Raw genomic sequence first — 26,390 nt, 5'->3', positions numbered from 1 at the left:
CAATTTTATATGGCAGGGACACCCTCTCCCCCATGTTTTATTTTGGATAAACTTGTGTCACAACATGTGATCCTTTGCATTAGTCCTAAATTTTTTTTTTATGACTCAGTGTTTCACGCTGGATACTGGGCAGGGGGCTTAACATGCCAGTTTCCTAGTGAAGGGCACCTCTCAGCCCCTGCTCCAGGATCACTTTGCCCAGGTGCAGACAAGCTGCCCAGAGATGCCTGCCAAGAAGCCCCAGTCTCAAAAGGCTTGTGCTGAGGGGGGGAAGAGGGTCTGTGCTTCCTAGGGTGACCAGATGTCCCCATTTTATAGAGACAGTCCCGATTTTTGGGTTTTTTTCTTATATAGGCTCCTGTTACCCCCCCACCCCTGTCCCGATTTTTCACACTTGCTCTCTGCTCGCCCTAGTGCTTCCCCAGAGGCGGGCGCAGCCGCCGCAGCAGTAAGCGGGGCGGTTTGGGTTACCAGCGGGAGGGAATGGGCAGGAGCCCGGCGTAGGTTCAGCGCCCAGGGAAGCCCGGGCTTTCTGCGAGCACCCAGCAGCACCCGCTGCCCTCTGCGCGCTCCCACTTACTCAGGCTCTCGGCGCCCGCCCTGCACCCAGCCCGGAGTGACTGGCGGCTCCGCCTATGGGCACGTCCCTGCCGGCTGTGGCTGTGCGGTCTGGACGGGAGCCAGCTCCCCATGTTCCCGCCCCTGGCTGTTGGCTTGAGGCTCCGCCTGGAGGATGCTGCTTGGGCCGCCGCCGCCCTCCCGAGTTCCCCCCGCCGAGTAGGAAGCGGGGAGCGGGCATCGCAACCAACCCGCAGCCGCCGGAGAGGCAGAGCCTAAGCTCCGCCGCCGCTGCATTGGCCGGGCGCACGTGTGTGTGTGTGCCAGGCTCCCGGCTGGTCCGAGCGCTGCGGTGGCTCGGAGCGGAGGGAGGCCCAGGCGGGAGGGATGCAGGATGGCAGAGACACCCAGCGTCCCCTACCGAACCACGGGCTCCACCTTGCTGCACCCGCTCAGCCAGCTCCTGGGCATCCCGCTGGACCAGGTAACATCGACACAGATGACAGGGATTGGGGGTGCCCCAGCAAGGGGCCAGTTGTACCTGGGGAACGAGAGGGAGAAGATGGGGGGGAGGAACTAATAAGCTGCAGTATGATGTGATTGAAAGTCTGGGCTATACAAGGCTTGTTGGGGGTTCACTTAAACGTTTTGCAAGATTGTATGTATATCAGCACGTGTGTGTCAGACCAAGGCTTACAAGAGTAATTTGCATGAGGTATTTTACATAGGGCACTGTATGTAAGAGAGGAGGTCAGTTTTCAGCAGATCAGTTATTTCGTATGACATTTGCAAAGGTGGGCTGTATCAGAACCTCAAGAAACAGACCTATGCAAGGTCAAAGTGCACAGATCAGCTATCTTGTAATGGACATATATGTTAAAAGACATTATAAGGTCAATTTGCAAGGGCAGCCATAGGGAATCAGAAAGTCAAGAATATTTGTGGTTTTTGTTTTTTTTAAGAAAAAAGGAAAATGAGCGCAACATGTGCACAGATTGCAGAGGAGACACTACTGTATAATAGAAAGTAAAGTGATCAAGCATTGAAGTTTAACAGGTGTTTGGTTAGTTCCACAATTTTTGTTTATACTTTAAAATAAATTCTATCTGCCTTGTTAACATGTATTTGAGCTATTATTTACTTAGGTAGCTGTACATGGCTCTTTCCACTATTCAGTCATAGTATTCTTTAAGGCTAATGCTGCCACAAGTAATGATATTGAACTAAATAAGGGAAAGTTTAAAACTTTTTTGGGGGATGGTGATGGTGGTATTTGCCTCATAGTCACTTAGCAGCTGACTAACCAAAGCAGCTATTTGAGTACATTTTGTGTCAGGGGACAGGAGTTGAGTGTTGTAGCTCACAAAATCCCAATTAATTCAGCTACCAGGGGTAGCCATGTTAGTCTGTATTCACAAAAACAACAAGGAGTCCAGTGGTACCTTAACCGGACTCCTTGTAATTAATTCATCTGTAATTCATTAGATTATACCTACTTGGAAGGGAGATTACGGAAAGAGACTTCTGTAATAACAAGGGACTGTTGTTCCCAAAACTACCTGTGCTGAGATGCGTAGTCAAGTCTCCAAATAAAAAATAGAAGACAGGCATTTTACAGGAATGCAAGGGTGTTCAGAGCACTCATGGCATGATATATGTGGTTGTGCTGTCACACGTTCATTTATAGGCTCATTGTGAAATTGACCCCTAACAAGTAGAGAAAACATTGGTTGGTCTTTTCACTTTATTATTTTTCAAGCATACACACACACCTATTGCCCTTTCTGCATTCTTTCAGCAATGAGAAAGTTCAGCCTGGAAGTTTGCTATATCAGCCTACTGATGTGTGCAGTAGTTGAGATTGTGCTATGAGATAAACCAGGGCAACAAAGATTTACTGTAGGTTTTGAAATCAACAAAAACTAGGATATTCTAGACATATTAAGATTGGCTTGTGCTCTTTTACTCATTCAGTAGTATGCACCATTTTGGCTATTGTTTTTATAGATTAATAATAAGAAAAGACATTTTCAGACCCTGCTCCCCTCCCCCTCAACTTAAAACATGCAACTTTAAATTTGTGCATGCTTACATGTCTTTTTTTTAACTACAAATAATGTTTTTAAAAGGTTGGTATTTCTAGTATTCAGTAACTACAGGAAAAAACAGGATTTATTGTAAATTCTACCTGTAAACCTATCTCTGAACATATCTGCTAGTCCAGTCTGCTTCAAGGCAGGAAAAAGAGTTTCTTTTTCTTCCTTTCTTGTTTTTAAAGTTATTATGGGCTGCAAACATTTTAAAACAGTGTTAAAGGAACCATAGACAGACCCTATATATTGGCCGGGACGACATATATCAATATACAATACAAAGAGTATTAGATAGACTGGCTGACTGAAAAGTAAATAGCTTTCAAAAATGTATGTCTCCCTTCAGTGAAGATGACATAAAGACTATATTCTCTATGGACAAAATTTACCACTTATCCCCCTCATTGCCTGAAGCCTGAATGGTCATTGTGTAGGGAACTTTATAGGGATTGTAGTGGGCATAATGAAACACACATACACACGAGGGAGTGGTGTAGCAGGTAGGGTGACCACATTTGTTGGATGGAAATAAGAGGAAAACACATGAAAAATAAGGGCCAACACTTTATTTCACACTATTTCCCTTAGCATATCATGTACTTGTCTCTCAAGTGTATACTTGAGGGCAACAGAAAATGCCCTCATAAAATGCAATTATCATAAGTTTCTAATGAATGTGTAAAATGGTCAATGTCCCTTTAAATAAGGAATTGGGTGGTCACCCTTTCAGCTGTGATGAGAGGGGCTCAAGGGCTCATGAAAGCCCCGTATTATAATTCCTCCAGAAATTTTCAGAAAGATTGAGGTGATGTGCCTTCCTCTCATGGAATCTGCTTAAATATTTCTGCAAGAAGACTGATCCATGGGACTTACAAGAATACTTCTAAGATCTGATTTCAGAGTGGTAGCTGTGTAAGTCTGTATCAGCAAAAAGAATGAGTACTTGTGGCACCTTAGAAACTTATTTGGGCATTTATTTATTTGGGCATAAGCTTTTGTGGGCTAAAACCCACTTCATCGGATGTATGCAGTGGAAAATATGGTAGGAAGATATATATATATACAAAGATGAAAAAATGGGTGGTGCCATACCAACTATAACGAGACTAATTTATTAGTTTTTTCATGTTCTCTGTGTATATGTATCTTCCTACTGTATTTTCCACTTCATGCATCCAATGAAGTGGGTTTTAGCCCACAAAAGCTTACTCCCAAATAAAGTTGTTAGCCTCTATGTTGCCCCAAGTCCTCCTCATTCTTTTTTCTAAGATCTGTTTGTTTTTTTTTGCCTTTGGAATGCATCAGCTTGTGCCAAGTGTCAAAGATTTTCAGATTTCCCTGAGGTAGGACAAGCCCAGAGCTCTCCACAAGAGCTTTACACACCTAACCTCACTTCAAATGACATAGATTGAGCTCTGTGCAATAGTGTCAATATAGATAGGAACAAAATGCAAACACTTCCAACCTTTGTGCTAAATGTAAGCTTGTTTGCCAGGTGGTGTTGCCTCCTTCCTTTGTTGGGGAAAGAGGGTTTTTGTTTAAATGAAAAAATAAATATGGATTGTTCAGTTTTTAACCCCTTCTTTATGCAGAACTTGCCTCTCTGGCTAAAAGAATATAGTGTTTATTATCAGAAGAGTAGCCGTGTTAGTCTGGATCTTTAAAAAGCAACATAGAGTCCTGTGGGACCTTATAGACTAACAGATGTATTGGAGCATGAGCTTTCGTGGGTGAATACCCACTTCGTCAGATGCACCTGACAAAGTGGGTATTCACCCACGAAAGCTTATGCTCCAATACCTCTATTAGTCTATAAGGTGCCACAGAACTCTTTAGTTTTTATTATGAATCCCACATATGAAGGGAAACATCTTATGGAAATCCTTTATTAAAATATTAATGGTCCTTCCATGGCTTCTAAATCAGGCTCTGGGCTGCTATAGGGGAAATTAACCTTGTGTGTCCTCATGCATCTGTGGCTATGGGTTCAGTGCAGATCTTGAAATCTGTCCACACCCATCAGGCTCTTCTAGTGCCTGTCTGGAGCTCTACATTGGTACTAAAAAGGGCTCTGGGAGTCCCCTGCATGCCTGCTGTGCATCCACCATGAGAGCACAATGGAATTGTGGTACTTTCTTTATACTGGGTCTCTTCCCTGGCCCATCTGCACCTGGGAGAATTTCACCCTGCAATAAATGCCAGCACCACAAGCTGAGCTGGGGATTTGAAAATCAGGCTATATGTTTTTGTTTTCTAACTTTCACATGACTAGTAATAAAGATTCTGCAGTCTGCCCTCAGCTGGCCGTTCTGTTGATGAAACCTGAGTTAGAGTAGAATCTGGCATGTTCTTTCATAGCTGTATTGACTCTGTTGTAACAACAATAGGGAAAAAATATATGTAGGTAAAATAATCAACTTGAACAAGTGAATGGAGCATATATGTAGAGTAAGAGAATGACATTTTTACATAGTTTTTTCCTCTTTTTTAAAAATGAAAATGCTGAATTATGTTTCAAAATAATGCAGAGTTCTAAAGAGCATCTAATTAGTCAACACATCTAGAAATTATACAGTACTAAAACTATTACTGACCAAACACTATATTAATGAGAGATGCCAGCAAGGTTTGCTGGTTTACATACATAATAAAGAGTTGCCATGTCTGCATATAAATGGTACATATTCTTTTTTTACTTATACGTTTTTCCATTAGATAACATATCTTTGTATTTAACAAACCTTTCATTAACTGGAGCATGATTCTGTGGCAGTACTTCTTTAGCTACAAGAGTACCAGATGCAAAAGGGGATAAAAATAATACAGTGTTTAGGATATCATTATATCCCAATAAAGCAAGCCTTGAAGTGTAGCTGATTTCTGTTTTAAAAATATTGGGCCACTACAGTATACACCTCCAGTAACATCAGGCAAAAGAACACTTCCACCTGATATGCTCAAAGTCACCAGTTCTAGCACAGCCCCTCGGCATAAATCTGAGTCAGATACAGCAAATTAAAGAGCAGATTTGGAGAAACAGAAACCTTGTAGACAATATTAAATTATAAAAGTAGATGTGCTTAACTGCACTGTACAGGTATGTTAAATGTATGTCTTCAAGGACTTCATTGTATATTTTTATCCATGTACAATGCCTAACCCATGTACAAATGTTGCAAATATAAACAAAAGATAAATATCTTAATTAGAAAAAACGTTACCACTCAAGGCTCCTTCATGGTATAGCCCGGGGTAGGCAACCTATGGCATGCATGCCGAAGGCGGCACGTGAACTGATTTTCAGTGGCACTCACATTGCCTGGGTCCTGGCCACTGGTCTGGGGAGCTCTGCGTTTTAATTTAATTTTAAATGAAGCTTCTTAAACATTTTAAAAACCTTATTTACTTTACATACAACAATAGTTTAATTATATATTATAGACTTATAGAAAGAGACCTTCTAAAAAAGTTTAAATGTATTACTGGTACACGAAACCTTAAATTAGAATGAATAAATGAAGACTCAGCACACCACTTCTGAAAGGTTGCTGATGCCTGGTATAGCCTATTTGATAACCCACATTCCTTTTTCAGCAGCCCCTTCCACCCCCCGTAAATGCCCATCTCAAAACCTCATCTCTCAAAAATCCTCCCTGATGAGCTTTTTAGTGTGCCCCCAACTTAGTCTGACAGTGTCTAGATTTATTGACTTTTAGCAAAGTGAGTTACAGAGTCAAGACCTCTTCACAGAAAATGCAGTGCTGCAGTTCCCCTCCCTTTTAAACCAGGGGGCTTTTAGTTTGAGTACCTCCATTGACTGCAGTTGCTGTCATATCACTAGGGAAGCAAGATAGGGTGACCAGATGTCCTGATTTTATAGGGACAGTCCCGATTTTTGGGTCTTTTTCTTATATAGGCTCCTATTACCCTCCACCCCCATCCCGATTTTTCACATTTGCTGTCTGGTCACCTAAAACAAGATAATCTTTCAGCCAGGGTTCAAACCATCTAGGATTTGACTGTGTTCCGTTATCTATGGAATTATTGTTGTTTTCTATGTGTGTCATACATTGTTATTCACACACCTATTTTTTACTTGAATTCATTCACTGCAGCTGGACTTAGTTTTTGTGTCTTGGCAGCAGTTTAAATTGAACATTCACACAAATGATTACAGGCCAAGCATATTTCCATCTAAGTCTCTGAACAAAATGTATCGGTGACATCTTCCTGATAGTGATTGGAATGGCTTTTCCACTAAAACTCTGTAGGCATCAGTTGTGAAGAGAATGTGTGTTAGAGATTTTCCATTTGGATAAAGTATAAATCATCCTAAACGTTGGTCTCAAATGTAAAGTGAGCCCCCAAACCAAATCTTTGTGGAAGCTTCAGTTAAATCTCAGAGGGGTAGCCATGTTAGTCTGGATCTGTAAAAGCAGCAAAGAGTCCTGTGGCACCTTATAGACTAACAGACTTTTTGGAGCATGAGCTTTCATGGGTGAATACCCACTTCGTCAGATGCATGTAGTGGAAATTTCCAGGGGCAGGTATATATATGCAGGCAAGCTAGAGATAATTAGGTAGTTCAATCAGGTAGGATGAGGCCCTGTTCTAGCAGTTGAGGTGTGAAAACCAAGGGAGGAGAAACTGGTTCTGTAATTGACAAGCCATTCACAGTCTTTGTTTAATCCTGAGCTGATGGTGTCAAATTTGCAGATGAACTGAAGCTCAGCAGTTTCTCTTTGAAGTCTGGTCCTGAAGTTTTTTTGCTGCAGGATGGCCACCTTAAGGTCTGCTATAGTGTGGCCAGGGAGGTTGAAGTGTTCTCCTACAGGTTTTTGTATATTGCCATTCCTAATATCTGATTTGTGTCCGTTTATCCTTTTCCATAGAGACTGTCCAGTTTGGCCAATGCACATAGCAGAGGGGCATTGCTGGCATATGATGGCGTATATTACATTGGTGGACATGCAGGTGAATGAACCAGTGATGGTGTGGCTAATCTGGTTAGGTCCTGTGATGGTGTCGCTGGTGTAGATATGTGGGCAGAGTCGGCATCGAGGTTTGTTGCATGGATTGGTTCCTGAGCTAGAGTTACTATGGTGCGGTGTGCAGTTACTGGTGAAAATATGTTTCAGGTTGGCAGGTTGCCTGTGGGCGAGGACTGGCCTGCCACCCAAGACCTGTGAAAGTGTGGGATCATTGTCCAGGATGGGTTGTAGGTCCCTGATGATGCGTTGGAGAGGTTTTAGCTGGGGACTGTATGTGATGGCCAGTGGAGTCCTGTTGGTTTCTTTCTTGGGTTTGTCTTGCAGTAGGAGGCTTCTGGGTACATGTCTGGCTCTGTTGATCTGTTTCCTTATTTCCTCATGTGGGTATTGTAGTTTTGAGAATGCTTGGTGGAGATTTTGTAGGTGTTGGTCTCTGTCTGAGGGGTTAGAGCAGATGCGGTTGTACCTCAGTGCTTGGCTGTAGACAATGGATCGTGTGATGTGCCCGGGATGGAAGCTGGAGGCATGAAGGTAGGCATAGCAGTCGGTAGGTTTTCGGTATAGGGTGGTGGTAATGTGACCATCACTTATTTGCACCGTGGTGTCTAGGGAGTGGACCTCCCATGTAGATTGGTTCAGGCTGAGGTTGATGGTGGGGTGGAAGCTGTTAAATCTGTAGCTATGTGTTTTCAGTTTTGCCTCTATTCTTCCTGGTTCTTGCCAGGACTAGAAGAGAGTGAGCTGAATGATCACCCACAAGCCTGTTTATGTGACTTTTGTAGCCCAGTTTTTGAGGTCTAAGAAACCAGGTAAGAATCTAGCCTTTTGTTGAAATTCAAGCTGAACTGCCCATATTTTGAGGTTCATCTGTCATTAATTTGTTTAGATTTTTTCTTCCAGGCAGTGTAGCGTAGAGCAGGATGAAATGAATCCTGCCTTAATACCATGGAATGGACTAGATGACCAACTAGAGATTCTTTTTGCCTAAATGAATCTAAAATAATCTTAATTGGGATGCTGTGTATCAAAACAAGGAGTAATTGGAGAAAAAATGCAACAATTTATTACTGATAAAATTAACTGATTTTAGGACTCTAGTCTTGTAGGAGGGCTGGTCCCAGGATATTAGATAAAGGTGGGTGAGGGAATATCTTTTATTGATCCAACTTCTGTTGGGGGAAAGAGACTAGCTGAAGAAGAGCTCTGTGTAGCTCGAAAGCTTCTCTCTTTTACCAACAGAAGTTGATCCAATAAAAATGATCTCACCCACCGTGTGTCTTTAGGATTCTAAACAGACAAGGATTTTTGACAGAGAAGTAAGTGAGTTAGTAGAGGACTTTAACCTGAAACATACAACTGCATTTTGTGGCTAGAAATTAAAATTTGTAATGGGTTCAAGTGGGACTGAGATATGACCCCCACACAAATCTTAGTACTTTTTTTTAAATATAGGAACAACTGTTAATGTCTATCCTGAACTGTTACATTTCATTTAATTCTTTAATGCGTTTCTCTCTGAAAATGAAAACTTGATTTGTTATTTTGAATAGCAATAGCACTGTTAGATTTCAGGGTGAATAAAAATTAATGGTTTTAAAAAAATCAGATTTTTTAATTTAAATTGGATTTTTTTGATAAAATGCTTTGAGGAAAAAACTTATCTAAAGATAGTTAATATTAATGATTAACCTGTTGAATTGGAGATAGTTCACCTCCCAATGACTTCATAAATATCTGCTTCAGTTATCTTTGGTAAATTAAATAACAAAACAATCATTCATTTCTGATATACCTGTAAAACTAATCTGAAAAGTTTTCAAAATAAATCACTCTTTAAAAATGTATAGTGTGTACCTTCTAAAAAGTAAAACCACATCTATCTATGAGTTGTGAAGAATATGTGTTAAGGTTATAACAACCAACAAGAATGCACTTTTATGTAGAAAACCATGGTTAAATCGAGTCTTCCTGACTAGTGATTTAAATCAATTTAATTTAAATCAGATTCACTCTGTTAGATTTATTGACTCATTGCAAGACTCACACTCAGCTGGCTATAGAAAAGTTGTCTGATATTCAGTTATTTGAGGAACAGTGTGTGCAAATGTAATCTAAAGATTGTATCCTGCATGTATATTCACAGAGAGCTACTGCTAAGCGTTCATGGGACAACTTTAAGTTTGCTAGCTTTTGAGTGCTCAGCTGTGTAGCACTGATGCTATTTTAATGTTGTTAAAATAGAAGTATTGTTTAATTTTTTATATAATGCTATAGAGGTATATAATATTTTACAGGAAGAATGAGGCTATGTTCCCTGCCAGGGACTGAGGTTATCCCCTGAGCATTATTCCCTATGCAGGCCAACATAATCCTCTGTAATATTATAAAATGTTATACAGAAGACTAGAAGCCTTTGAAAATAAATGCCTATGGAAGATTCTGGGCATTTGTTGGAAAGATTTAATCACCAGCAAAGAGATACAAAAAATCACCAACTAGAAGCTCATTTCCGCCAGAATCAGAAAGAAAAGGTGGACTTATCTGAGCTATGTATTCTGTATACCAACACACATGATATGTCTATGCAATTAAAAACCTGTGGCTGGCCTGTGCCTGCTGATGGGCTTGCAGGGCTGAGACTAAGGGGCTCTTTAATTGCAGTGTAAACATTCAGGCTTGAGCTGGAGCCTGGGCTCTGGGTCCCACTCTCCTCATAGGGTCCCAGAGCCTTGGCTCCAGCCCAAGCCCAGCTGTCTACACTGCAATTAACCTGCCCCTTAGTCTCAGCCTTGTGAGCCCATCAGCTTGCGGAGGCCAGCCGCAGGTGTGTAATTGTAGTGTAGACATATTAACAGACTCCTGCAATGAATCTGTCAAATGGAAATCCAACTGTTGTGAGGAACCAAAGGCATCTAAGAGAAACCTTAAGAAGAGCTCTTGTCAGGGAGGGCTTAGCAGTTAATATCAACACCGTATAGCTGATGAAAACAGCAGCAAATGACAGAGAGGAATGGAAGAGACTAACCTCCACTCTGTGCACCAATATCAGTTTGAGAAGGGTGTCATAATAATAATAAGGTAACAATATTACAAACCTCTCTTAGAAATATGTGCCCCATCTCTACATTATTCTCATTCAGATGGCAATTTCATCCTCAGAGTTCTTAGCCAGCATCTTGATATTATGTAAGTAAATATTTCCATGTCTCCTTATTCATCGAAAACAGTCTTTGTCCTGATAAATTTTCCATTTGGCAGGGGACAAAATTGCAACTGGGAAACAGCCTCTCATGAATTTTCCTACTTCGTGCACTTTCCTTTCCTTCTCATTTGTATTACATAAGATCTGGAAAAATAAATTTTAGGGATTTTGTATAGAATTTCCTGAAGCCCTCTCTCTATGTTAATCATAGTGGGACTGATTCACCCGTGCAAAGTGACCCCAAAGCCACTCTATGGCCTCCCCCAGTGTAGGGGCCTACATGGCAAGCACAGTGCTGCCCTGCTCCCCACTCCACTTCCACAGGAGATGCCAATACTGGGGACTTGTTGGGTCGCAGGAAGAGGCCTGGTTGTGGCTTTCCTGTGCTCCTAATTCCCAGGTTCTGCAAGACCCATATGTTTGGGCAGCTCTCAGGATAGCCAAACTGACTCCTAGCAGTCCCAGGATAAAGGAGAGGCAAGCCTGGTTCCTGCGCCAGGGTCTCTACCAGTGCAGAGATGAATCTAGCCCTCCATCCTTATCTAAAATGACAAAATCATCTGTAAGGTACAAACGATGTCAACAAACTAGATTTCCTTTTGGAACTGAAGGCCTATTCAATGTCTAATGTACCATATGACCTAATTGCTTTTAAAATTACTGGAAACTATTTACATGCCGAAGTTACTAGGTTCCCTCCTCCTTGCCCAGCTAGTCTAACAAGCATACTTAAATTGTAAGAGCATGCTTGACATTCTAGAAGTTCAATTACATTCTAGCATGAAAGCTGCCATTGTCCTTCAGTAACGCCTCTGACATTCATTTAGCTGTTTCTTCAGAATATTTCACTGGCTGATCTGTACTTTACTTCTGTCAACATGGTGGATTTCAGTCTCTCTCTAAGTTATTTCACTTGGTTCACGCATCTTGTGCAATTTACTGTCAATTTGCAGGGTCACTTTGAAAAATAACTATAGGGAAATCTCTTGATCAGATGTTTCCTGCCCTAGAGCAAGAGGGCATCCAGTCATGCTCTTCTCATCTATTGATGATCTTAGTTTGAAGAATTCCTTTTCTGTAATCCTTACTTTTGTGGTTTAGGACATTTTAAAACTGCTCTGCAATCTTACAGGTGAAGTGTGAAGCAAAAATGAAGGCACAATAAATTGAATTTGCCACTTCTGAGCTACAAGGACTTTAACTTTAAAAGGACTTTAACTCAAACTTTAAAAGAAAAGAAAGTTTTACTTTTTTCCCTCACTTGAAATGTGTCGGGCCCTTCCCAGAGTTAGGTGGGAAATGGTTTTCTTATCCTACAAGAATTTTCAAATGTTAAAATATTTTTTCCATCCTGAATTGGGATGAAAATTTGAAATCTCAAACATCTTCATGAAACAAAAATCCAAAACTTTGTTTTGTGTTGGGTCAATAGAAACATTTGTAAATATTTTGATTTTGACCTTTAAACATTGGTTTAAATTTTTTTTATTCTAAACTAACTTAAATTTCAAAATAAAGAATCATTTCAAATAGAAAACACATTGACATTATGAAAATGTCAGTAAAAGGTGTTTTGACAGTTTCAAAACTTTTTTAATAATTTTTTCTAACCAGGAAAGTTACCTTTTCCTTAAATAGTTTCAGTTTTCAATAATTGGCCTTTTCCAATGAAAAAACATTTAGCTCTAGTCCTTAGTTTGCTTGATTTGCTGGAGGAGCCCCAGTTGGTTGATCAGAATGTCTATATATAGCGTGACCATCACCACAGTATTTAGGCATCAAACACAGAAACTTTAAAAAGCATTGTTGCTGTTCAGAATCAGAATCACTCAGTTACATCATAGATCTGTGGATTGTTTTGGAGGATGACATTTTGGGGTGGGTGGAGAGAGAAACTCACTGGCCACATTATTTCTTTGTGCTTGAGGGAGATTGTGCGGTTATCTTTTGTTCGGCTTTGTCTCTTTTCGGGCTCATAGACATATCCTAGCTTCCAGGGGCAGGAAACTCCAGAGCAAGTGACCTCTGCTGAAAATGCACTGCCCCTGGTTCCCAAGTTTTACTAGGGGCTCTGAGACCCATGATGCCCTTGTGTATTATAGTTCTTACATGTGGTGTGAAAAGAGAGAGAGGGACCCTGAACCCGAGTGAGGGCTTTGACTATAGAGTTCCATTTTAAATGTAGCCCTGTCCTCCCTATCTGCATTTTTCACTGTAGCCCTGTCCTCCCTATCTGCATTTTTCACTGAATTCTTGTGTTTAGCCCATTTTTACATCTGGGTTGTCTGAGATCTTAAACAGCTTAAAATAATTCTTAGGGAGAGAATGAAACTTTTACAGTGAAAGCCATACGTGAAGGCTTGTAACGTTGTGACATCATAATGGATTTTTTTTTCTGGTGAGTCTGTTTTGTTCCCGAAAAACACACTCTCTTGTATTCTTTGTAATCCAGACTAGACATCCAGGCCATTCTCCCTTTTTCTGAGGAGGGTTGCTGATTGCCTTTTGGGCCAGTCACACCTGCTTTAATTGCTGGGGAAAGAGGGGTTCTGATGTGTGAAATAAAGTGCTCCTTGTCCCCTGGGAATGGGCCTCAGTAGCATTTCCAGCTCTCGGTGTAACTGAGCACTGTACTGCCTGCCAGTGTGGCAGGCTTCTTAGTGAAGGGGGTGTTTTTATATAAGCAGAAATACAATTGCTGAAATGGAAATTGAGGAATCTGGACTAGTGATTTCACAAAAATGTTTTGGAGTTGTTTCAGTGTTTTGCTTTAAACACAAAACATTAAAAGTAGCTAATTCAGGCCCAGAAAGGAACTTCAACCACTGGTTGTGTACATTTTCCCTCTGCTGCATGTCCGAGGCCCATGATGAAAGCTCTAATCGGACTTAAGCTCTTTTTTTCCATTAATGTTCTCTTGTCCAAGGCTGTGTTTGGCATTGGTGTGTACATAGGATAGGAATGTGGAGATGTAGGGAGATATGAAAGTGGACATTTTTAATAACCATTTTTATATAACTTCCATGAATTGACATTCGTATATACCTTTTCCACAGTACTTTAAAAAACTTTTTGTAGACAGATGTGCTTACTGATTAGTTTAAATCTTCTCAAATAACTGTACTTTTAAAGAGTACCGTAGTATTTTTCTCCTTGTTATCGACACAAGGAGTGTTAAAGAATAGTTCAGTGTTGACTTTATCTCTCACATACATACTATTTCTTATCACTAGCCTGTTGAGGCTGGTAGTAAGCATTCACACCAAGGCTGAGGAGCTGTGATTCATCGATCGGGATTATATATTACCACCACTATTTTCCCTCCCTGCAACTCCCATTGGTACTACAGCATCTTACTTTTATTAAATTATCTTACCTTTACAGAGCATTTTTCATTCTGAAGAGTCTTTCAGAATGCTCTGCAAACTACAATAAATGCAAAAACTGTACACTAACGTAGCACTAGGGATGAGGAAATTAAATGCAGAAAAGTCAGGTGATTTGGAAGTTGAAGTCTCCCAGTGAAGCCTCCATTTTTGATAGCAGAGTTTTTGAACTCAGATTGAATTGCAGGCACTATTTTCAGCCACAACTCATTCATGCTTTTTTCTTGTAATTCTCTGCTGGCTAAATTGGGACCACTGATTTGAAAATCGGACCTAATATTCCTACAACAACATTAACTTGGCCATACTATACTCAATGTTTACTTTGTACATTTAACAGTCTAAGCAATATATTAACATTTAGTCATATTCTCTACCTACACTGTTAAACTTTAATAGGCTTCCAAGACATTAAATAATTTGTGGGGTTTTTATTTAAGTATAACCTTTTTTCCCACTATGGTCCCTACTTCCTGCTTGCAGACCCATGATGTAGGAAAGGAAGTGGGGTTAGCAGTTCAGGAAAAAAAAGACACTTGAAAGGATCACTGATACAACAAGTAAACGCAAATAGCAGACGGACATAAGAAAAAGGGTAAGAAGAAGAGGTTCAACACAGAAGGAAAATGGTTGAGTTGAGGATTAGGCATGTCTCGATGATGATATTTTTCCATCTGTTTAGCCATGCATAGTGTGACAAAGTTCCTCCTCTATCTTGGTGGGTCCTGTGCTTATTGGCAGTTTTGTTCGCCTCAGAGATTCACCATGTGGGTCAGGGACCTTCCCCTCTGGTAGAACCCACAGTCCAGGTCAATTCCTTCTATGTCTGATCAGGAGTTAGGAGGTTTGGGGGGAACCTGGGCCCGCCCTCTACTCCGGGTTCCAGCCCAGGGCCCTGTGGACTGCATCTGTCTAGAGCAGGGGTCAGCAACCTTTCTGAAATGCTGTGCCGAGTCTTCATTTATTCACTCTAATTTAAGGTTTCGTGTGCCAGTAATACATTTTAAAATTTTTAGAAGGTCTCTTTCTATAAGTCTATAATATTTAATTAAAGTATTGTTGTATATAAAGTAAATAAGGTTTTTAAAATATTTAAGAAGCTTCATTTAAAATTAAATTAAAATGCAGAGCCCCTGGACCAGTGGCCAGGACCCAGGCAGTGTGAGTGCCATTGAAAATCAGCTCGCGTGCCGCCTTCGGCACGCATGCCATAGGTTGCCTACCCCTGGTCTAGAGTGCCTCCTGGAACAGCTGTGCGACAGCTACAACTCCCTGGGCTACTTTCCCATGGCCTCCTCCCAACACCTTCTTTATCCTCACCACAGGACCTTTCTCCTGGTGTCTGATAATGCTTGTACTTTTCAATCCTTCCACATGAAGGGCCAGGTAGGCAGGCAGAGCTTCAGTGTCTCAATGCGTGGATGAGACGATGGTGTAGAGAGGAGGGGTTTATGTTCATTAGGAACTGGGGAAACTTTTGGGATGGGAGGAGCCTGTACAGGAGAGATGGGCTCCACCTAAACCAAAGTGGAACCAGGCTGCTGGCACTAAACATTAAAAAGGTTGTAGAGCAGTTTTTAAACTAGGAGATGGGGGAAAACCGACTGCTGCAGAGGAGCATGTGGATCGGACACAGACTTCTCTTAGGGGAGAGTCTGATGATAGAGAATCTCCAGGTTACAGTCAGGAACAAAGGACAGAAGAGGATAATGTAAGGGCTGGATCAGATGATAAACAGTCACATAAAAAAGAATCTGGCACATCAGAAAAGGGCAGACAAATAAACAAGGGCAAGTTTTTAAAGTGTTTGTACTCAAATGCTAGAAGTCTAAATAATAAGATGGGTGAACTAGAGTGCCTTGTGATAAAGGAGGATATTGATATAATAGGCATCACAGAAACCTGGTGGACTGAGAGCAATCAATGGGACACAATCATTCCGGGGTACAAAATATATCGGAAGGACAGAACAGGTCGTGCAGGGGGAGGAGTGGCACTATATGTGAAAGAAAATGTAAATTCAAATGAAGTAAAAATCTTAAGCGAATCCACATGTTCCATAGAATTGCTATGGATAGAAATTTCATGCTCTAATAAAAATATAACATTAGGGATCTATTATCGACCACCTGACCAGGACAGTAATAGTAATAATGAAATGTTAAGGGAAATTAGAGAGGCTATCAAAATTAAGAACCCAATAATAGTGGGGGATTTCAATTATCCCCATATTGACTGGGAACATTTCACTTCAGGACGAAATGCAGAGATGAAATTTCTCGATACTTTAAATGACTGCTTTATGGAGTAGCTGGTATGGGAACCCACAAGGGGAGAGGCAACTCTAGATTTAATCCTGAGTGGAGCGCAGGAGCTAGTCCAAGAGGTATCTATAGCAGGACCGCTTGGAAATAGTGACCATAATACAATAACATTCAACATCCCTGTGGGAAGAACACCTCAACAGCCCAACACTGTGGCATTTAATTTCAAAAGGGGGAAACTATGCAAAAATGAGGGGGTTAGTTAAACAAAAGTTAAAAGGTACAATGACTAAAGTGAAATCCGTGCAAGTTGCATGGGCCCTTTTTAAAGACACCATAATAGAGGCCCAACTTCAGTGTATACCCCAAATTAAGAAACACAGTAAAAGAACTAAAAAAGAGCCACCGTGGCTTAACAACCATGTAAAAGAAGCAGTGAGAGATAAAAAGACTTCCTTTAAAAAGTGGAAGTCAGATCCTATGAGGCAAATAGAAAGGAGCACAAACACTGGCAGCTTAAGTGCAAGAGTGTAATAAGAAAAGCCAAAGAGGAGGTTGAAGAACGGCTAGTCAAAAACTCCAAAGGTAATAACAAAATGTTTTTTAAGTACATCAGAAGCAGGAAGCCTGCTAAACAACCAGTGGGGCCCCTTGACGATCAAAATACAAAAGGTGCGCTAAAAGACGATAAAGTCATTGTGGAGAAACTAAATGGATTCTTTGGTTCAGTGTTCACGGCTGAGGATGTTAGGGAGATTCCCAAAACTGAACTGGCTTTTGTAGGTGACAAATCTGAGGAAGTGTCACAGATTGAAGTGTCACTAGAGGAGGTTTTGGAATTAATTGATAAACTCAACATTAACAAGTCACCGGGACCAGATGGCATTCACCCAAGAGTTCTGAAAGAACTCAAATATGAAGTTGCTGAACTATTAAATACGGTTTGTAACCTGTCCTTTAAATCAGCTTCGGTACCCAATGACTTGAAGTTAGCTAATGTAACACCAATATTTAAAAATGGCTCTAGAGGTGATCCTGGCAATTACAGACCGGTAAGTCTAACGTCGGTACTGGGTAAATTAGTCGAAACAATAGTTAAAAATAAAATTGTCAGACACATAGAAAAACATAAACTGTTGAGCAATAGTCAACATGGTTTCTGTAAAGGGAAATCGTGTCTTACTAATCTATTAGAGTTCTTTGAAGGGGTCAACAAACATGTGGACAAGGGGAATCCAGTGGACATAGTATACTTAGATTTCCAGAAAGCCTTTGACAAGGTTCCTCACCAAAGGCTCTTACGTAAATTAAGCTGTCATGGGATAAAAGGGAAGGTCCTTGTATGGATTGAGAACTGGCTAAAAGACAGGGAACAAAGGGTAGGAATTAATGGTAAATTCTCAGAATGGAGAGGTGTTCCCTAAGGGTCAGTCCTAGGACCAATCCTTTTCAATTTATTCATAAATGATCTGGAGAAAGGAGTAAACATTGAGGTGGCAAAGTTTTCAGATGATACTAAACTACTCAAGATAGTTAAGACCAAAGCAGATTGTGAAGAACTTCAAAAAGATCTCACAAAACTAAGTGATTGGGCGACAAAATGGCAAATGAAATTTAATGTGGATAAATGTAAAGTGATGCACATTGGAAAAAATAACCCCAACTATACATACAATATGATGGGGGCTAATTTAGCCACAGCGAGTCAGGAAAAAGATCTTGGAGTCATTGTAGATAGTTCTCTGAAGATGTCCACGCAGTGTGCAGAGGCGGTCAAAAAAGCAAACAAGATGTTAGGAATCATTAAAAAGGGGATAGAGAATAAGACTGAGAATATATTATTGCCCTTATATAAATCCATGGTACGCCCACATCTCGAATACTGTGTGCAGATGTGGTCTCCTCACGTAAAAAAAGATATTCTAGCACTAGAAAAGGTTCAGAAAAGAGCAACTAAAATGATTAGGGGTTTGGAGAGGGTCCCGTATGAGGAAAGATTAAAGAAGCTAGGCCTCTTCAGCTTGGAAAAGAGGAGACTAAAGGGAGATATGGTAGAGGTATATAAAATCATGAGTGATGTTGAGAAAGTCAATAAGGAAAAGTTATTTACTTATTCTCATAATACAAGAACTAGGGGTCACCAAATGAAATTAATAGGTAGCAGGTTTAAAAGAAATAAAAGGAAGTTCTTCTTCACGCAGCGCACAGTCAACTTGTGAAAATCCTTACCTGAGGAGGTTGTGAAGGCTGGGACTATAACAATGTTTAAAAGGGAACTGGATAAATTCACGGTGGCTAAGTCCATAAATGGCTATTAGCCAGGAAGGGTAAAGAATGGTGTCCCTGGCCTCTATTCATCAGAGGATGGAGATAGATGGCAGGAGAGAGATCACTTGATCATTCCTGTGAGCTTCACTCCCTCTGGGGCACCTGGCATTGGCCACTGTCGGTAGACAGATACTGGGCTAGATGGACCTTTGGTCTGACCCGTACGGCCATTCTTATGTTCTTAATACACTGTTCTACTCTCAGCTCCTAGTGCCTCTTGCTCCTAGCTCCTCGCATGCACACTACAAACTGAAGTGAGCTGCTCTTTAAACCCAGGTGCCCTGATTAGCCAGCCTGTCCTAATTGATTCTAGCAGTTTCGTCTCAGTTGGCTCCAGGAGTCCTAATTAGCCTGCCTGCCTTAATTGGTTCCAGCAAGTTCCTGCTTGTTTTGGAACTGCCCCTGTTATCTTACCCAGGAAAAAGGGATCTACTTAATCTGGGACTAGTATATCTGCCTTCTGGATCCTTTAGCATTGGGTGGGCCTCCGCCCGCCCAGTTCCCAGAAACCCAATAAGTACAGGGAGTGCTCTGTGTCCTCAGACTACGCTGCTGGCTGGAGCACTTCCCCTTCTCTGGCTGCCCTGCTGGCTGGAGCTCCTTCTCCCTTCCTGGGCTGCTGCTGCTGCTGCTGGCTGGAGTGCTCCTTCCCCCCCCAAAACAACAAAAAAACAAAAAACAAACAAACACTCTCCTGTATCCATCTGGCTTGACCCTGTCACAATAGTCACTCATGCATATATAGTATTTGCAAACACATAGAGACTATCCCCAGTTGCTCCATAACAACACCTTTGTTAGCTAATTTCTTATAGGCATCACAAAAGATGTGAGACTTCCAGAACATTTTGGGTGAGGAGAGGGTGGGGGGTTTGCTGATCAGCTCAGGAAAGGCATTCCATTCTGAACCAGCGGCTGAATTCTCTTTCATGTAGTTGGGAGTATTTGGTTGGGCAAATCAAGCTATAATATTCAAACCAAGCAGAGCTGTAACTGGTACACAATGGTTGATTTGCATCCTTGTTGTTTACATTCTGAGAGAGCTTTTTCCAATCAGCTATGGAACCAATATTATTATTCTGAAGGTGATATTTTTGCTAGCTGTCATTGTTTTTTTCAGAAGTGTCAGTTAAAAGATGACAATAATTGACATCCTTGTTTGTTTTTTTTAAATTTCATTTTTATGGCAATCAATATAAACAAAAAGAGGAATAATTACATGGGAAACTTTTTTTTATTTAACCATAGAAAGAAAGATTGAAAAGATTGGGATTGTTACTTAAGAAGGGGGACTAAGCACCCTGGTGGGCCAGGCCGGTTTGTTTACCTCCTATGTCCACAGGTTCGGCCGATTGAGGTTCCCACTGACCAAGGTTCGCCGCTCCAGGCCATTGGGGATGGTGGAAAGAGGTGGCCAGCACATCCCTCGGCCCGCGCCGTTTCCCACAGCCCCCATTGGCCTGGGACGTCCAAACCGTGCCAACGGTTGCTGATCCCTGAGTTACAGAATCAGCTCAGACTGATTTTAGGGATGGTAGGGAAAAACTGAAGTATCATACCACGTTCTGTACTTATGTTAGCCTTTCAGCAATGGCAAACTTTTATCCATGTTATTTTAGGGCTCTTTTAAAAGATTGCTATACTGAATTATTCCATTAAAAGGAATTTTTACCATAACTGGATGGTATTGGTCTAAAGCCTTATTATATAAGGAAATACAGAGAGAATTCAACTTGGCAACCCAAGTATTTAGAAAGGAGATGTCCCAGCTCTTCTAAAGCATATTTTTATGACTGTGGATAAGACTTATTTGAAAGAAACATTAAAATCATTCATTCAACTTAAAGCATAACAAACTCCTCTCACAAATTTTTTTTCTCTCCAATATGTTCAGATTTGATATAGTTTGAGGAAAGACGTGGAAAGGCACAGTTCTGAGTTTGTGATGTTGAATCCTAATACTACCCTAAACATTTTCTCTTCCTAAAATATATTCTCAAACAGCTCTTCTCTTAATACATATGTTGTTGGTGTGTTCATGGCAGGACAGGTTGTTTTTATGTAATGGTTAAGAGGGATCACTTTAAAAGTACTCCTAAAACGTAAGGGTTGTCTTCTACTCTTCAATAGTCATGAAATAGAAAATAAGATTAGTTCATATACAAGCTTCTTCTATATCTGACTAGATAAACGTGGCAAAGATACTGTCCCCTTTGAAAAAGTATATGACTGTGCTAAAGGCAAAGATGCACACGTTTGTTTGTTTTTGATATTTTTTACTGATATGGCATTTTTTTATTGACAAGTACAGTGTCTTGATTGTAATCTTCAAGCTATGCCATATTACAAATAAAAAGTACAGAGTATTGTTTTTAGGAAGGCAGTGTGATCTAGCAGGTAGAGTACTGGACTGGGACTTGGGAACCTGGATTCTATAGCTTGCTTGGCCACTGGCCTGCTGTGTGACCTGGGGCAAGTTGTTTCACCTCCAGGTGCCTCAGTTTCCTTATCTACAAAATGGGGATCATGATACTTAGTGTCTTTGAGTTCTACCGATTAAAAATATTAGACAAGAGCTAGGTATTATTATTTATCATAAATGAGTGCCTTCGTTATATTGTGATACAATGGATAATCAAGGTGCAAACATATTTTTTAATTAGCCAAAGAAATGAAAAGCAGAATAATCCCCTTGCCTTCCTTCAAATTTAGAGTATAAAATGTGGATTTCTAAGTTGTTTTCTTCATGCTGTTGCATTCCGAACTGATTATTACTCATGGTGTCTGTTTTCCTGTTTTTCTTTATGCTTTTGGTTACTAAGTTTGAAACTAGAAAAAAGAGTTGCCTAAATGACAAATCTTTTGTGTAAGCTTCTACAAATCATTTAAAACAAGATTTTTCAAAAGCAACTCGTAATTCTGAGATGGGCAACTTGAGATACATAAAAGAGGCCTGGCTTTCAGAAAGAGCTGAATATCTGCCTGTGAAAGTCAGGTTATTTTTAGGTGTGTCAGGTTGGGCACCCAAAAGTGGAGGTACCCTAGTCACTTCTGAAATACTTTTTTCTGGGTTTTTTTTAAATCCTTTTTTTGGTCCTATTTTTTGGTAGAATGATTGATTGTAAATGTGTTTGTAGTTATTAACTGAATTTAGCTGAGGAATCTTAGATTGGCCAAGATCTAGAGCAAACTGCTGTAAAGTCTGAGTATGCCCAGAAAAGAAATGTATGCTGCTGGCAATGTCAGATCATAAGCAGAAATAGGAAAAAAAAATAACCACAACAGGATATTGCAGATGTTCACATCTTCTGTAGTGGTTTCTTTTTCTGCTATGGTACTAAAGGAGTCAAAAAAAATAGTTAAACTCTGGTACATAAGTAAACTCTGGTGTGTAAGTAAAATATAAACAAAGATACATCGTTTTAAGTGCAGTAGCAAGATAATTTTATTCTTAAGTCAGAGGACAACAGGAAAGGGTAATATTTTAAGACCTTGCATGTTCTATCCAGCACTTTTGTAGGCATTTGCTTGACATTGGCAATTATGACTGACATCTGGTGCTGGCTAATTCTGCACAGTCACCATCACACTGGAAGTATGAAACAAAGCTAAGGCTGCTAGGATATGTAAGAGGCCCTTCAAAAGAGGGTTAAACTGTTGAGAGAGAAGCTGGCACTCAGGACTTGGGAAAATTAACTTGCCAATGGTGAGCAGGCAGCTTCCTTTAGTGAGCGTGAAGGTCTGCACCATCAATTTAGGGATAATTTAAGCTTTTGTTATTAAAAAAAGTTACTAGCCCTTATGTTTTGCAAAAATAACTTTCCAAATGTTAACTGATGTATGGTGTTATCCTTTTGGAGATTGCATGCCAGACAGCTCAGGTGCCTCTGCTCTTAGCTTTGCCATGTGCAGCAGAGGGAAATGAATAAGTCTGATGTTAGTTTTACTGCTGCTTTTTAGCATTTTGAAGGCCTCATTGAAACTGCCAAGATTCACTGGCTTCCCATTGCTACTTTGGGAAAGCTCTAATCAGCAGCAAAGGTATGTACTAGAATTATGAGGGTGGAACAGAATCACAAAACCCTGGCAGAAATACCAGTACCCCTTCCCTTTCTTACACCTGTGGCTGGATGGCAACAGGGCTCCTTACTGGAATGTTATCTCTGGCCCTCACTGGAGGCTCCTCCATACCTTTGTGTCCGTATCTGCTCTTAGTTAGAAACTTTCTCTCTGAGGCTAGAAAGGTGTTTGGTAAAATTTTAATCCCAATTTTCAAGAATGTTATTCTTTGTGGAATATTTCTGAATCATCCTTTAAAATTCAATTATAAACCATTGTTTAAGAGAATTCTCCTCCTCTGCTTCTTCCATAAACTCTGTTGGTTTGTGTCTCTGGGGGAGTAAGACTACTGAAATGATGAAGAGAACAGGAAGGACAGAGGTTTACCAGAGCCTTCTCATTGCAGATGCAGGAAGTTGATCATGTAGACTACACCCACCAGATCAGAACACTGGTACACTAATTGCTTAAAAATAACATTTTAAAACACATGACAAAGATATTTTGGATAAGATTTTCAGAAGAGACTGGTGATTTTGGTTCCTCAATTTTTGGATGCCCTTTTCAATACCTTAAAGGGGCCTGATTTTTAGAGAGCGCAAAGTACTAACCTCTGAAAAATCAGGCCCCTTTAAGGTATCTCAGTTTGAGTACCCCAAAATTGAGACACCCCGAATCACCAGTTACTTCTGAAAATCTTTGCTCTCATACTTTAGTTGCAGCAATATGCTACAGAATATGGCTGCTTCCCTCGCTTCTGTTACTGCTCACATACATGCAGTGTGTTATAACCTTCCTTGAGTGTAGCACTCTTGAGCCCTTTAAAATGTGTTCTAAGAAGCTAACTCTTGCAATGTTCTCCCTGATGTTTTAAGTAATTAAAAGCCATAATTTTTCTGATTGATGTACTGTGGCCAAGGTATGAAAACAACAAGAGCCAAAGTTAGACTCATATTTACTACCCTTACCACATCTCAGAGATTTATTTTTCATCAAATAACTTTCTTCCCAGAATGGTGTGCTTAATTTTACACAGTGACAACAGCTTCATCATTTTAAAAACACACAGTTTAGAGCTGTGGTGGGCAAACTTTTTGGCCCAAGGGCCACATCTGGGTATGGAAATTGTATGGCGGGCCATGAATGCTCACGAAATTGGGGTTTGGGTGTGAGGGGATGAGGGCTCTGGCTGGGCATGTGGGCTCCAGAATGGGGCCACAAATGAGTTCAGGGTGCAGGAGGGGGCCCTGGTCTGGGACATGGGGGGAGGGCTGAGGGCTCTGGCCAGGGGTGTGGGCTTTCAGGTAGGGCTGGGGATGAGGGGTTTGGGGTGTAGGATGGTGCTCCAGGCTGGGACCAAGGGGTTGGAGGGTGGGAGGGGGATTAGGGCTGGGGTAGGGGGATTTGGCACAGGGGGGTGGCTCAGGGGTGCAGCACTTACCTCAAGTGGCTCTCAGAAGCAGCGACACATCTCTCCTATGGCTCCTATGTGGAGGCACAGCCAGGCGGCTCAGCTGCGCACTGCCTTGTCTGCAGGTGCCATCCCGGCTAATGGGAGCTGCAGGGGCGGTGCTTGGGACGGGGGCAGCATGTGGAGCAGAGCCCCCTGGCCACACCTTCGCATAGGAGCTGGAAGGGGGACATGCCATTGCTTCCGGGAGCCATGCGGAGCGGCCCCAACCCTGCTCCCTGGCTGGAGCACTGGAGCAGGGCAAGTCCCAGACCCTGCTCACTAGCAGGAGCTCAAGGGCTGGATTAAAATGGCTGGTGGGCCGGATGTGGCCTGCGGGCTGTAGTTTGCCTACCCTTGATTTAGAGCAACCTCTTGAATATGCTTCTTTCCCTACTGATCTCTCTGCTGTGTGCACACGTTGGGCTGTTGGATAATGAGTGTTGCAGTGTTGGGAGGATAATGAGTGTTGCAGTGTTGGGTATTGATGGTCGTTGGTGGGTTTTTTTTTGTTTTTTTTTTAGAGAGCATTAAAGTATTTGTTATAGAAAGAAGAATTCAAACAGAATTACATTGACTTGGAAAACCAATGCAATACAGGAAAATGGGAGACAAAACTTTATAGACTTATCAACTTTGGCCCCAGCTAAGGAATGTACTTTATGGTTAAACGTTTTAAGCATGTGAATAAGCTCATTGAAATCAATAAGATCACACACATGCTTAAAGTTAGGCACATTTCTGAATTGGGGACTATTATTACTTGAAAGATCGTTACCTGTATCTTCCATTGGGGAATTTAATTTGAGTCATGCAGGACCGGCGCTAGGGGTTTTAGCGCCCTAGGTGCACGGCAATTTTGCTGCCCCCCACGCTGGTCCCGCGGCTCCGGTGGAGCTGCCGCAGTCATGGCTGCGGACAGTCGGCTGCTCCCGTGGCTCTGGTGGAGCTGCCGCAGTCGTGCCTACGGGAGGTCCACCGGAGCCGCGTGAGCAGCCGACCATCCCCAGCCAGGACTGTGGCAGCTCCACTGGAGCCGCCTGCCGCCCCCTCCGGCAAAGCGCCGCCCACCAATAATCCTGGCGCCCTAGGCGATTGCCTAGGCTGCCTAAATGGAAGCACCGGCCCTGGAGTCTTGACTAAAGGAATGGGCCCCAACCCCAACTGGGAGGGGCAAATACATGTTGTTTGTTCATTTCTGAAAGAAAATCAAAGTGTATGCTTATTCTTGTCTGAGTGGCATAGTCAGATATTACAAGGAAATATTTGACCTGCCATACTCCAACTTGCTCCCTGAAATAAACCCTTAATACTGAACAAACATTGCAGATCTCTTTTGCACTACCACTCTAGTGCATTGTTACTTAACTGTTTACAAAAGAATCTTGAGAAAATAAACCCCCCAGAGGTTAATTCTCTGGAGACTGTATTTAGATAAATGTCCTCCCAAGGACTTCTGTGGCTGGCAGGAGTTCTAGGTTCTAGGAGTTAAAGAACCTTCAGTCTGTTTGTCTTGTGTCAAACCCTTACCTGACTAAACCTGTCCAAGATATCTAGCTAGTGCTTGGCTGCCTGTTTCCTTTTCATTATTGAGGGCATATCTACACTACAGCCCTAAGTCAACCTATATTAGGTCGACTTATAGCCACCGCATTAATTACTGCAATGGCTGATGTCCACACTATCCCTTCTTCTGTTGATGGTGCGCGTCCTCACCAGGAGCGCTTCCACCGACTGAAGAGGAGCAGAGTGTGGGCCTGAGAGTCAGGACTCCCCGCCAGGAGCCCAGCTGCCCTGTCCCTCCAGCTCTCACCTCCCTATTTCCAGCTGGGACTATGGGGCATCTGGCCACTGGCTTCTTGTTTCCTTTGGTGGAGAGCCTCCAGGCAGCAGCCCAGCTGGGAGTGGGCAGCCAGGGGGCAGCCTGGCTGTAGCTGCCTGGCTTCCTTGTCAATTTCCAGAATGGAGCCATGAAATTGACAAGACAGCCGACAGCCCATGTAAGTAATGCATTGTCTACACAGACACTGCATTGCCCTGCGTACACTGACATAAGCCT

The 26,390-nt window shown here is 41.6% G+C and overlaps 1 protein-coding gene across 1 annotated transcript in view; it reads left to right on the top strand.

Moving 5' to 3' along the window:
* The first annotated feature begins 860 nt into the window (after nt 1-860).
* MBOAT1 (membrane bound O-acyltransferase domain containing 1) overlaps nt 861-26,390 on the top strand; it is an 82,956-nt gene continuing 57,426 nt past the window's right edge. The window contains exon 1 of the mRNA XM_030552522.1: nt 861-1,042. Within this exon, the coding sequence (XP_030408382.1) occupies nt 953-1,042 (90 nt within the window). The 5' untranslated portion in view covers nt 861-952. The remainder of the gene's footprint in view (nt 1,043-26,390) is intronic.

The sequence above is a fragment of the Gopherus evgoodei genome, chromosome 2 (genome assembly GCF_007399415.2).
Source record: "Gopherus evgoodei ecotype Sinaloan lineage chromosome 2, rGopEvg1_v1.p, whole genome shotgun sequence".
In the NCBI taxonomy this organism is placed as follows: domain Eukaryota; kingdom Metazoa; phylum Chordata; order Testudines; family Testudinidae; genus Gopherus; species Gopherus evgoodei.
Note: the sequence above shows the minus strand (reverse complement) of the source record. Positions and strands in the feature narration are given on the sequence as shown.